Here is a 12754-nt window from a genome sequence, read left to right as displayed (position 1 = left end):
TATATTTATGCGTTTCTATTAAAATCGTCACAAATGCTAAAAGAGAATGAATATGATAATGTCTGTTCATTTTTAAAATCATTGTATATGCAAGGATGGCACAATTCAATGGATTAGTCCAGAGATTTTCTGTCACGAGAGAGGAAAGAGAAGAAGATTTGGGAAATAAATGTTTTCAGGTCAAACTATAAAGGACTTTCACACATTTTTGGTCAAAATCCACCCTTAACTAGATACTAAAATAAATTTGCATATATATATGATAATTTAACATTTTACGTAAGACGTCATATTTATTTCTGGAACTGGAAGTCTGGAACCATTCATTTAATATTTTATTCTCTTTTAGCATTTATTTCTAGTCAACATCTTTGGTATGATATCTGAATAACCTCCAAATCATGAAATATTTGGAATTTGCCATTAGAAACAATACATTTTGAATAAATATATTAACCTTATAAATAAGAACCTTAACTAACCATTTGAATCCACACTAAACGTCTAACTAAAAGAACAAAACACAATGAAAACACCATTAAAGATATTCACCGTTTTTGCTATAATCTTTTGCTATGCCAGTTCTTCTTGTCAAGGATTCAATCCTTTTGGTAAAAATTCTGTCACTATCACCAATGATATAGGTCCAGGAATAGTCCTAACTATACATTGTAGATCCCATGACGACGATTTGGGAGAGCATGTTTTGCAGCCCGGACAACAAGTCAATTGGGAATTTAGGGAATCCTGGCTTAAAACAACAGAGTTCTCATGCAGTTGTGGTTGGAATAATCAGCGTAAACAGTTTATTGCATGGACGTCTTTCGAGGAAGAAGATCGATGCCTTAAATGTAAGTGGTCTATTAAAGCAAGCGGTCCATGTCTCTATGCAGATATTACTAGGGAAACCAGGTGCCATCCTTGGTAGAACAATTCAATGGTCTCAAATGATGTTATTTATATTAAGATTAAACAAAAATAATGGTATTATTTGACATAATAATAAAATCAGATCTGCAGCATGTCTCTGACTTTTATGTTCGTCATCCAGCACGACAATACACTACTAGTCTGATTTATATATTGTGATTTTTAGTTAACTTGCTTAGCTTACAACAACAGTACTTACAATCACCTTTGATTTTTTTTTCCCGTACTTACAACTAACGACAGTTCGATCTTAGCCGTATGTTGTTAACTTTTTAGCTTACAACAGTGTTTACACTTAAAACTTACAACATACATATCACCTTTGGATTTTTATGACCTCAATCGCGAATTTTCTTTATAACCAATTAATCGGACATAAATGTAAGTATTGAATTGTAAGTTGTATAAGTAATTAACTAGTACTTCGAACGGGAAACAACTTTAATTAAGGTGTCAAAAATTTAACATAACCGAATATTTTACACAAAGTAATATTTGTCACGGTCCTTCCTCAATACATACAATTGATACATGGATCAATTTCTTTATATCTTTGTTGCTTTTGTTGTATATGAAATCGTTTACAAAATCTAAAATTAAAAATAAAATTTGAAAACTAAAACCTACTATAATCTAAAAACCTTTAAAAATTTCCTAAACATTCAGGGCCATAGATAGCTAAATTTAACTGTTTTTAAATATGTATGAAATTTTTCAAACGAAATTTATGATGAAACAAACGGACGGCTACGATCAACTATCAACAACGGACGGCTACGATCGAACCATCACTCGTGGAAATCACAATCCTACAGTTACATTTTGCCGCGATTCGGTGAGTAAACAAACCAAGAACCCGGACCCGACCCGCCATCTCCAGCTTCGATTCTATTTCCACCGTTGACCCGGACCGCTTATCCAACTCCACTAACCCGGTTCCGTAACCGCCTGATCCAAGATTTCGAAATCCGGCGGCGGAGATCTGAGAAGCAGAGGCCACCGCTAAAGGAAACGACTGTACTGAGAAATCAGCAGACATGTGTTTCGTTTGACCCGATTCGATCTCACCAGCGGGTATAAAAGTGGAACCGATCCGGTATCCGTAGTAGAAGAGCTGGATTACGTTGTCATAGTGCGAGAAAGCTGCGCGGTTAGGGTTTCTAACGGCGGAGAATTGGGAATAAGTGAAGCTGACGGAGCCGTTCGCAACGGAAAATGACGGGACCTTAACTCTAGTGACGGATATCTCTGGATCTCTCGGTCTGAACACGGTTAAATAAACAGTTAGAGCGGCGATGATAAGGAAAACGATGAAGAGCGTGGCGACGGCGCATGAAGCAAGGTTTGAAGAAGACTTCGACATTGTGTGGAGGAGATAATAATGTGTTTGGTAGCGATGTTTTAATTGTTCGCTGGTTGGGTGGGAGATAAAAGAGAAAGCAAACGTCGTCGTGTAAAAGGTAAAGCAAAAAAAAGGCTATCTGTTTGGACATAGTGATAACGTTACGATGGTGTTTTGGACTGAAGTGTGTGTGCGTGTGATGCAACGCAACGAAGGTGGCCGACGTGAACGCTATATAAGACAAAGAGATAATAAAATAGTGGCGGAGTCGGGTTTACCTGAACCGGAACCGGTTCTTGTACCGGTTATTGAACCATTATAGTGTTGGCCGTGGGAGTTAACTGAACTGAAACCCCTGAGACTGAAAAATTAAAAAAAACCCCGATTGCTCTTTTTCTCTTCTTCTTCTTATTCTTCTTCTTCTTCTTATCCAGAAGAATCCATAATAACCAAACGGCAATTTCAAAATTCTCAAATGCAATTCGATCTTACTAGTATTAGTCAGTGAAGCTTCTTTCTTCTCTTCTGTTACATGGTGATATGGCTTCTGTAGACACTGTCTTCTCACTCGGTGGTACTCGTTTACCCAAAAGTATCTCAGAGATTCCCAAGAAATCGATTTGGAAACACGCGAATGCATCTAATTTCTCAGCGAAAACTCGATGGAGAGGTCCGATTCTGCGTCGTTCGTTTACGGTTTTGTGCGAATTGAAAAAATCTGGGGAGACGAACAAACCCCCCGAAGCTGCTGTTGATGATTTCGTAACTAGGGTTTTGAAGGAGAATCCTAGTCAGGTGGAGCCTCGTTACCGAGTTGGGGATAAGCTTTATAATCTTAAGGAGAGAGAGGATTTAAGCAAAGGCGGCGCCAATGCGTCGTCTGGTGCGTTTGAGTTTATCAGAAGGAAGCTTGATTCGAAGACGAAGGTGGAGACGACGGAGAAAAGTGAAAGTGGGAATGAGTCTGTTTATTTGAGTGATATTTTGAGGGAATACAGGGGGAAACTCTATGTTCCTGAGCAAGTTTTTGGACCAGAGCTATCTGAGGAAGACGAGTTTGAGAGAACTGTGAAGGATTTACCAAAGATGAGTTTGGAGGATTTTAGAAATGTTATGAAGAATGATAAAGTTAAGCTGCTTACATCCAAGGAAGTTTCTGGTAGTCCTTATACGAGCGGCTATAGAGATTTTGTTGTTGATCTTAAGGAGATTCCTGGAGTCAAGAGCTTACAGAGAACCAAATGGTGAAGTACTTGGATTAAGAAGAATAAGATAAGTGAAGTTTCATTTTTGATGTATTGATTTCTTATTGATATGTTTCTTGATAGGTCAATGAAGCTTGAACTTGGAGAAGCTCAAGCTCTTCTCAAAGAGTACACGGGTCCCCAGTACGAAATAGAAAGGCACATGACGGTGATCACTCTTTTGTTCATTTGGAACTTATCTACTTGATTATAATCTCTAGTGTTCTTGATATTTTTGTACTGTGTTGGATATGAATTTTTCAGAATCTATTCACTAGGTTGACAAACAGTGTGTTGTGTTCGGTTATTGACTTAGTTTTCTGTTATTAAATGTTTATTTGCAGTCTTGGGTTGGAAAAGTGGCGGACTACCCAAACCCAGTTGCGTCTTCTATTTCTAGTAGAGTGATGGTTGAGCTGGGAATGGTGACAGCAGTTATTGCTGCAGCGGCAGTTGTTGTTGGGGGATTCTTAGCCTCGGCTGTTTTTGCAGTTACTAGTTTCGCCTTTGTCACTACAGTTTATGTTGTTTGGCCTATAGCAAAGCCATTCCTCAAACTTTTTGTTGGCATCTTCCTTGGTGTTCTTGAAAAAGTATGGGATTACTTTGTTGATGTTCTTGCCGATGGGGGGATCTTCTCAAGGATAACTGATTTTTACACATTTGGTGGTGTATCATCAAGCTTGGAGATGCTCAAACCAATCCTACTTGTTGTCATGACTATGGTTCTTCTTGTTCGTTTCACTCTGTCACGAAGACCAAAGAACTTTAGAAAATGGGTATAATACTTTAATCTTATAATGCGTGCTTTACTTGTTACAGTGATATTGCTTTTGCTCTTAATCACTTAAAACTTTTTTTGCAGGACTTATGGCAAGGGATTGCTTTTTCTCAGTCTAAAGCAGAAGCTCGTGTTGATGTAAGTTTCTAACCATTATTCCTATATGTACGTTTCTTCAGTTCTGATACCTTTTTGGTTAAGTTTTTGATGACATCGAATGATTATGTTACAGGGTTCAACCGGTGTTAAATTCGCTGATGTTGCAGGGATTGATGAAGCAGTTGACGAACTTCAAGAGGTATCGTTAGACCAAATTTCTCGCAAAATACTACTATTAAATTCAAAACCTTAAGCTTCTTTACCCATCATTGCATGAACTTGTATTACATCTTCTAATTTCATGAACATTCATCAACGAAACTTGGAATTTTTGTAAATGAATAATATACGCGCTTGCTTGTTCTGCTTGAATTTCGTTCTTTTGTTATGCTTGCATCAGTTCTTCCCTGAGTATGGATCTCATATATTAGTATGTGCATTCTTGGTTAGCTTTTCCTTTTCATATTTGGGTTTAGATTGCTTAGCCTCTAAATCCCTTACCATTAGGGCTTTACTGCTACACCATCAAGTATGTATTTGCATGACATTATTTCTTCGAAAGAAACCTGGAACGGAAGCTTACTAACCTCTCATTTTCATTACGCTTGTCACATTGTTTTGATAGCTTGTAAAGTACTTGAAGAATCCCGACCTGTTTGATAAAATGGGTATTAAACCTCCTCATGGAGTTCTTCTGGAGGGTCCCCCAGGTTGTGGCAAGGTATGTCTAACCATCTATGTTAATACCAATCTAAAAGATTTATTGTTTAAGTAGTGGATAGTATTTTTAAAGTAGCATTATACTCTAGAATGCTTAGAAAGACTATAGAAATATTTGATAATCAAACTTGCCGCGGTAAATGTTGAGACTAATTCTGCTGAGGTTGACTGTTGGATTTCAGAGTATTCTGAATGTTTGGAAATTTCAGAGTTTGGCATTGATACTAGAACGATCTTTCATCACTACTGCTACACTTTAAACCTGAAATTTGTCTAAATGAAGTTTTGAATGTTTAGATGCTATTGTAAAGTCATTACTGATTTCCTATTCTCGTTTGAGATCTTATAAAATGTCAATGTCTTATACAATTGTAAAGTCCTATAAAATTGTCAATGATCAGTTAACCTCTTGTTGTAGTCGAGTAGATTTTTCTACAAGGATCTTTTGACAACCCAATTGCTAGCAATATATAGCCTAACCTAAGCTGATTTGTTTTCGTAGACACTCGTTGCAAAAGCTATTGCGGGGGAAGCTGGTGTGCCTTTCTACCAAATGGCAGGATCTGAATTTGTTGAAGTTCTTGTTGGAGTTGGTTCAGCGCGTATCAGAGATCTGTTTAAAAGAGCTAAGGTGATTGGACATATGTGTATTTATGCATATTGTGAAGTGATGTTCAATAGTATTTGATGATGTCCATGTCCTTGTGCAGGTAAACAAGCCATCCGTTATTTTTATCGATGAAATTGATGCCTTAGCAACTCGGTATACACAATATCCATCCCTTTTATCTAGATTTTGATATAGTTACTGCCTTCCTGCGTATTTTTTCAACTTGAGACAGAGTTTCACTGATGTCTCTCTTTATATTTTGGTATTCGTTAGACGTCAAGGGATTTTCAAGGAAAACTCCGACCAGTTGTACAATGCGGCCACTCAAGAAAGAGAAACCACATTGAACCAGCTACTTATCGAGCTTGATGGTTTTGACACCGGCAAAGGTGTGATTTTCTTGGGTGCCACCAATCGCAGAGATTTGTTAGATCCTGCTCTTCTACGTCCAGGTCGATTTGATCGAAAGGTTTGTGATTAACAAAATTTTGTCACACAATCTTCTAATTATCTCAGACTTTTTTATGGCAGTTATTTCAAAGTAATAATCTATTCGTAAGCCATTTGATGTTTTCTCGCATTAATATAGTAGGCTAAGAATTTCTGAAAGACCGTAAAAGTTAATCTTCTTATCAGATAAGAGTTCGTCCCCCAAATGCGAAAGGTAGATTGGATATTCTGAAGATTCACGCCAGCAAAGTCAAGATGTCAGATTCTGTTGACTTATCATCCTATGCAAGTAACTTGCCAGGTATAAAATCTACAACTGATGTTTCAAAGAATAATTGTTCTGCTCATGGTGTGCCTTTTTCCACAGAGAAGTTATGTGTCTGAACATATTGGTCTGTATAAAACTTTTCTTAAAGTAATGGTTTATATTGAATACAGGATGGTCTGGAGCAAAACTGGCACAGTTGGTTCAAGAGGCTGCTCTTGTAGCTGTCAGGAAAACGCATAGCTCAATTCTTCAATCAGATATGGACGACGCTGTTGACAGACTCACTGTTGGGCCGACACGTATTGGTTTAGAATTGGGACATCAAGGTCAGTGTCGTAGAGCCACAACTGAAGTCGGAGTGGCAATCACGTCTCATCTTTTATTGCGGTACGAGAATGCAAAGATTGAGCGGTGCGATCGCGTATCTATCATCCCTCGTGGTCAGACACTGTCTCAAGTTGTGTTTCATCGACTTGATGATGAATCCTACATGTTTGGTCGTCTTCCACAACTGCTTCATCGTCTTCAGGTCCTTCTCTTTTTCTCTATTAAAAATCTCTTCTTTCATTTCATTAATACTAGGCCTAAGCATTAGATTTTTCGGTTTGTTTGTATGCCTACCTGTATATGATATCATGAGTTTAAACTTGCAAAAATTTCTGTTGCAAAGGTCTTGCTCGCAGGAAGAGCTGCAGAGCAAGTGATCTACGGCTCAGATACTTCAAAGGCATCAGTTGTTTATCTCTCTGACGCCTCATGGCTAGCTCGTAAAATCTTAACCATGTGAGGCCCAATTTTGCACATCTTCACATTCCCTTATAAAGTATATGCTTCTTACTCACGACTTATATATTTGGATTTCAGATGGAACCTGGAGAACCCAATGGTGATCCATGGCGAACCACCACCATGGAGAAAGAGGGCTCAGTTCGTTGGACCACGCTTAGACTTTGAAGGATCTCTCTATGAAGACGATGACCTTGTCGAGCCGCCGATTAACTTCAACATGGATGATGAAGTTGCACAGAGAAGCGAAGAACTCATTAGCCAGATGTATGACAAAACAGTTGCTCTCCTCACACAAAACCAAACCGCTCTCCTCAAAACCGTTAAGGTAAGTTTCAAACATTTAACCGCAATTGCAGCTTTCATTGCTTATTCACACTTTTATTTTGTGTGTGTAGGTTCTATTGAACCAAAAAGAGATAAGTGGAGAAGCAATAGATTTCATACTTGACCAGTACCCTCCTGAAACTCCATTAAATTTGCTCTTACAAGAGCAGAATCCGGGAAGTCTTCCTTTTGTCCCTGAACATCTCCGGCAGGAATCCGGCGACTTTGTCCTTGTTAATCACTCTACGGACATCAATGCTCAAGCATGATTCCGGCAACCCGTCTCCCCCGGAGACATCAAATCACCAAACTTAGGTTCATTCTTTGTCCGGCATTGTAACTTTTGACTCAATCTCTGAAGTTTCGGACTTTTTATTTTACAGACAGAAAGAAAGAAAAAACTTGGGTCAAAGACACTTTTGAATTTGCTAACAATAGAATAGATTAGACCGTAAGTAGCCGTTGAAAGTTATAACCAAGAAGATTATGAAATTTTGTTTACTACTTTTTTAGAAATTAATTAAAAAAAATCCGAAGAAATCGGTCTCTCGACGGACAAAAGAAAAGTTAGGTTCTTCTTTCAAATCACCCAGCAACACGAGACATGTTGTCTCTCTCTCTCCCTTTTCTTTTTCTTTTTCTTCTTCGTCAGTCTTTTTTCTCCTCTTGTTCCTCGTGCCCTCTTCTCCTTTGCTCCAGATACAGGTCACATTCATACAACCAACGATCTCTCGCTCTCTATCCATCTGTGATCTGTGCATGCACACACGAGCATAGATCTCTGCTGTGCTTATAGAGATGGTGAAGCGCGAAAGTTGTTCGACGATATGCCTGAATGAAAAATTGCAAAGGTTTCGAATTGTCAGAATCCATGAAAAGGCAGATAATGTTAATTCAAGAAGCGGCAGCTTCGTCGAGCGTTCTATCCCTCTCGTTCTCTTTCTCTGGTGCTTCCTCTTCCTCGTCTACTCCAAGCTTGGCCAAAGCCATGATTATGGAGGTAAACATGTATACCCTTGTTTCCTCCGCAATTTATTTGTAGAGAGAGAGATGACATGATCATTGCAGATGTTAATTAAGGAAAGTCTCCAAATTTAGTATCTTTGGAACTTGGGTATATCTGAGATTGTTATACTGTGCTGTTACATTGTGATCCTTTTTCATTCTCTGAAGAATTCAATGTTCTTTTGTAGGTAGAATTGGGAATCACACTGATGGATCAGTTTCAAAGATGCTCAATTCGACGAGTTCTGGTGGAGCTACTGGGAAAGAAAACAACTATTGTCTCCTAAGAAACGGCCAGTTACAAGATGTGTATGAGCATGTTCTTGGGAACAATGCTTTGTTGATCTGCAAAATTGTGATGCCAGAACGAAGAATAAACAAGAAGACCCTAGAAGCTCGTGATCCCAGATATGCCAATCTTGAAGACAAAAGTCTCAAAGCAAATGGCTCATCACAGCTTGTGAATAATGCGACTCATTATAGATTAGAACCAGATGGAACTGGTTATAACTATGCTTCTGCTATGAAGGGTGCAAAAGTGGTAGGCCATAACAAGGAAGCAAAAGGAGCTAGCAATGTGCTTGGCAAAGATCATGACAAGTATCTAAGAAACCCGTGTTCAGTGACTAATAAGTCTGTTGTGATTGAACTTGCGGAGGAGACGCTGGTTGACACGGTGAGAATTGCAAATTTTGAGCATTATTCTTCGAATCTCAAAGAGTTTAGCTTGTCAGGTAGCTTGAGTTACCCAACCGAGGTGTGGACTCCCGCTGGGAGTTTTGTGGCTGCAAACATTAAGCAGATTCAGACGTTCCGGCTCCCTGAACCTAAATGGTTAAGATATCTTAAACTTAACTTAGTTAGTCACTACGGATCGGAGTTTTACTGTACTCTGAGTGTTGTGGAGGTATTTGGCATTGATGCTCTTGAGCAAATGCTTGAAGATCTATTTGTTCCATCAGAGACTCTTCCCAGTAAACCAGCTATGCTGGAACTAAAAACCGCAGATGAAAAGCAAGTTGGGGAAGTCAAAAGCAATAGGACAGATCAGATTGGTAAGGAGACTGAAGCGCAGAAGAAGAAAGATGACGTTGTAAAGACGATTAATGTCATAGGAGAGAAGAAATATGAAGTTAGGGAGAAGCATAACGTTTTGAAAGTGATGATGCAGAAAGTGAAATTGATTGAGATGAATTTATCGGTTCTTGAGGACTCTGTAAAGAAAATGAATGACAAGCAACCAGAATTTAGCTTGGAGATGAATAGAACCCTTATGCTTGTGGAGAAAAGCAAAGCTGATATCAAAGAGATCACAGAATGGAAAATGAAAATGGTAATATTAATTCCAAAGCTTGAAGTCTTTATGTTGTATAAAAAAAAAACTAGTAGTGAATTTGATATTCTTTGAGCAGGAAAAGGAACTTAGAGACCTAGAGCTATGGAAAACTTTTGTAGCTTCCCGTGTAGAATCATTGGCCAGAGGAAACACTGCACTGAGGTCAGTACTGTTTTGTTTTTTTTGAAATATAGAGCAGGGGAGCTATCACGTGAGTTAAAACGTTTTTATTTAGTTGACATCAATTGTCTTCTTGTTTTCTTGAAAGCAGATTGGATGTAGAGAAGATTGTGAAAGAACAAGCAAATCTAGAGAGCAAAGAGCTTGGAGTTCTACTGATAAGCCTCTTTTTTGTGGTCTTAGCAACGATTCGGTTAGTCTCAAGGCGACTTTGGGCGTTTCTGAGGATGTCTTATACGGATAAAGTGCGATCCTTGTGGCCGGATAGCGGTTGGATCATGATACTTCTAAGCAGCAGCATCATGATTTTCATTACTTTGCTCTCTTAGTTAGAAGTTAGTACATGTAGGAGGAGTTATTAGGCTTAGGTGTCTTTTAACAGTGACTTGCTATTTAAGTTTTCTAGGCCTAGGGATTAAGAATAGAGTTTGAGTTTTCATAGATATTGTTAAATTGGATCCAAAAATAAATCAGTTGTCAACTGATTTTCTTGAGAGCTTAGAATTCAGAGCTTTAATTAACTGCGTCTGTGTGTTTGATGTTTCAAAACGGTGTTGTGTAACCAACAAGAACGAGATGCTATTTCATACTACAGTAATAATTTCCCTTAAATAAATTATCTCGATCATTAGATGTAATTTTACGATTTTGCAACGTTATGTTTTGAACCAAATAAACTGATAACCAAAAATAATTAAACCGAACCGAATCGCATCCCAAACCGATTACTATGCCTAATTTCCACGAACCGGCCCACTCCGCGACGAGAAGAGTACACACTACACAACACAACGATGTTTTAGGGTTTTGTTAAAGGAGGAACCACATAACAAAACATTACGTGGACTTGATCTTTGATCATTACTTGCCGTCATAATCCTCTATCCATTTCTCATAGCCGCATCTCACTCTCCTTGAGTCCACCTTCAAAATGGTCTCGAAGGCAGCGAGGGTCGCTGATGATGATAAGCCGGAAACGTCCATGATTGAACAGTTGCTTCCGGAGGTTACTACGACCTATGCTCTCAGTTATTTGGATATCCCAAGTCTCTGCCAGTTGTCAATGACGAGTACCTCGATGATGAAGGCTGCTAATGACGACAGCCTTTGGAAGTTCCTTTATCGCCAGGTAATTTCGTGTCTTAATGAAAGGGGTTTAATTTGTCTTCACTTCATTTGCCTTAAAGGACACTGTTTGGTGCTGATCCCTTGTTTTCTCTCTACATAAAAGGATTTTACAGAGGAAACAAATGATTTAAACCCGGTTAATGGGTGGAAGGCGTACTATGCCGCGACTAAAGCAGTCAATGATGTGAACAATGAATTCTTTAGCATCATTGATTCGAGGGCAATTGATAGAATGACTAGTATCTGGCTCAACTCTGATTATGTCAAGTGCTGCAATGGCTCTGGTGAACTTGTCTCCGGGTACAACTATATATATATAACGCGCCTTACTAACATCTTTGTGTCTTCCATTCTAACGGGTTCCTCCTGATAATATCTAGAAATTATATATGGCTTTCTAATAATGCTCTTTTGTTGAAGTTTGTATTTCTTAAGAGATTTTTTTTGAACAACATCGATCTATAGCTTTAGAGTCACTCATCGTGTTGATCACTTATACTCCTCGTTTATAGGTATGACGCAGTGATGCAAAAATGGAAGTTGTGTTTCGACAACTCGGACTTTGGGTCTTACTTACCCCGTGGTGTGCAGACACGTGTTCTAACCAACGTGGCTTGGGTCACCACGTTGGCCGTCCATATATCTGGCTCGTACTCCCACATCACCAATGTCTTTGAACTCCATAATGGCCGGTGGCTCATGGTCCACCATCAATCCTCCAGCTCCAGTATCCCTTGAGAAAGAAAAAAGAACAAAACTGCGTATTGGACCTGGTATAGTACTGGTTTCTGGTTATTATTATTTAAAAAAAAAAAAAAATCTCAGGACAAAGTTTTTTTTTTTTTTCACAAAAATATATATATTGATTAAACATGATCGTTACATAGGATTTGAGTTAGCCATGGTGGCTTCAATACAGAATCAGCATAATAAATTTTGTCAATACAACCATACTTAGCTAGAGTATGTGCTACAGTATTACATTCTCTCTTTGTGAAGGTGAAAGATACATTTTTAAGTTTTGAAGTCCAGAGATGAATATCTTCCAATAGGTTTGTCAATGAAGCATTTGAATGTTGACCATTAACTAATTTAATTAAGTCATTACAATCTCCTTCAAAAATGATATTTTGGTAGCCCTTGCACCAAGCCTGCTGTAGTGCCGCTAATAGTCCTTTAGTTTCAGCTTCTAAGGCAGAACCTGCATTATTTAGTCTAGAAGCTCCCCATGCCAAAGATTCGCCTTGATGGTCTCGGAATATCCAACCACAAATGGTTTGATGTGTTTGATTATTAAAGCCTGCATCAAAGTTACACTTGATAAATGGATGTGCCGGTGGTCGCCATGAGTCGTTGATTACTCTTTGTGTTAGACTCTGGCTCGGTGATGTAATTCCGAAAGTACTAATCCATTCCTTGCATTCAGATTTAGCGAGCAAAACTGTTTTAGATGCACTCTCTCGATAGTTGTTGAAAACCAAATTGTTCCTAGCTTTCCATATACGCCAAAGTAGATTGAAGGGTAGAAGTAAGTCGAAAATGTTAATG

At 38.5% G+C, this 12754-nt stretch overlaps 4 protein-coding genes across 4 annotated transcripts; 3 read left to right on the top strand and 1 right to left on the bottom strand.

Moving 5' to 3' along the window:
- Positions 1-1462: 1462 nt before the first annotated feature.
- Positions 1463-2293, bottom strand: LOC104731069 (uncharacterized). Its single transcript, XM_010450335.3, has one exon. The coding sequence runs from the start codon at positions 2291-2293 to the stop codon at positions 1691-1693; it is 603 nt and encodes a 200-aa protein (XP_010448637.1). The 3' UTR covers positions 1463-1690.
- A 327-nt stretch (positions 2294-2620) lies between these two features.
- LOC104731068 (putative inactive ATP-dependent zinc metalloprotease FTSHI 1, chloroplastic) lies at positions 2621-7969 on the top strand. Its single transcript, XM_087478201.1, has 14 exons — positions 2621-3516; positions 3601-3685; positions 3861-4295; positions 4382-4435; positions 4530-4595; positions 5022-5117; positions 5619-5747; positions 5827-5879; positions 6000-6195; positions 6363-6477; positions 6615-6973; positions 7115-7227; positions 7309-7558; positions 7629-7969. The coding sequence occupies exons 1-14, from the start codon at positions 2813-2815 to the stop codon at positions 7824-7826; spliced, it is 2853 nt and encodes a 950-aa protein (XP_087334327.1). The 5' UTR covers positions 2621-2812; the 3' UTR covers positions 7827-7969.
- LOC104731067 (SUN domain-containing protein 5) lies at positions 7962-10694 on the top strand. Its single transcript, XM_010450331.3, has 4 exons — positions 7962-8557; positions 8751-9895; positions 9975-10060; positions 10170-10694. Exons 1-4 carry the CDS (start codon positions 8356-8358, stop codon positions 10405-10407), a joined length of 1671 nt encoding a protein of 556 aa, XP_010448633.1. The 5' UTR covers positions 7962-8355; the 3' UTR covers positions 10408-10694.
- Positions 10695-10848: 154 nt separating this feature from the next.
- LOC104733331 (putative F-box protein At4g23960) lies at positions 10849-12224 on the top strand. The gene is made up of 3 exons (XM_010452915.2): positions 10849-11207; positions 11310-11506; positions 11719-12224. The coding sequence occupies exons 1-3, from the start codon at positions 11010-11012 to the stop codon at positions 11942-11944; spliced, it is 621 nt and encodes a 206-aa protein (XP_010451217.1). The 5' UTR covers positions 10849-11009; the 3' UTR covers positions 11945-12224.
- Positions 12225-12754: the final 530 nt, after the last annotated feature.

Source organism: Camelina sativa, chromosome 12, assembly GCF_030686135.1.
Source record: "Camelina sativa cultivar CO46 ecotype springtype chromosome 12, ASM3068613v1".
NCBI lineage: Eukaryota > Viridiplantae > Streptophyta > Magnoliopsida > Brassicales > Brassicaceae > Camelina > Camelina sativa.
Note: the sequence above shows the minus strand (reverse complement) of the source record. Positions and strands in the feature narration are given on the sequence as shown.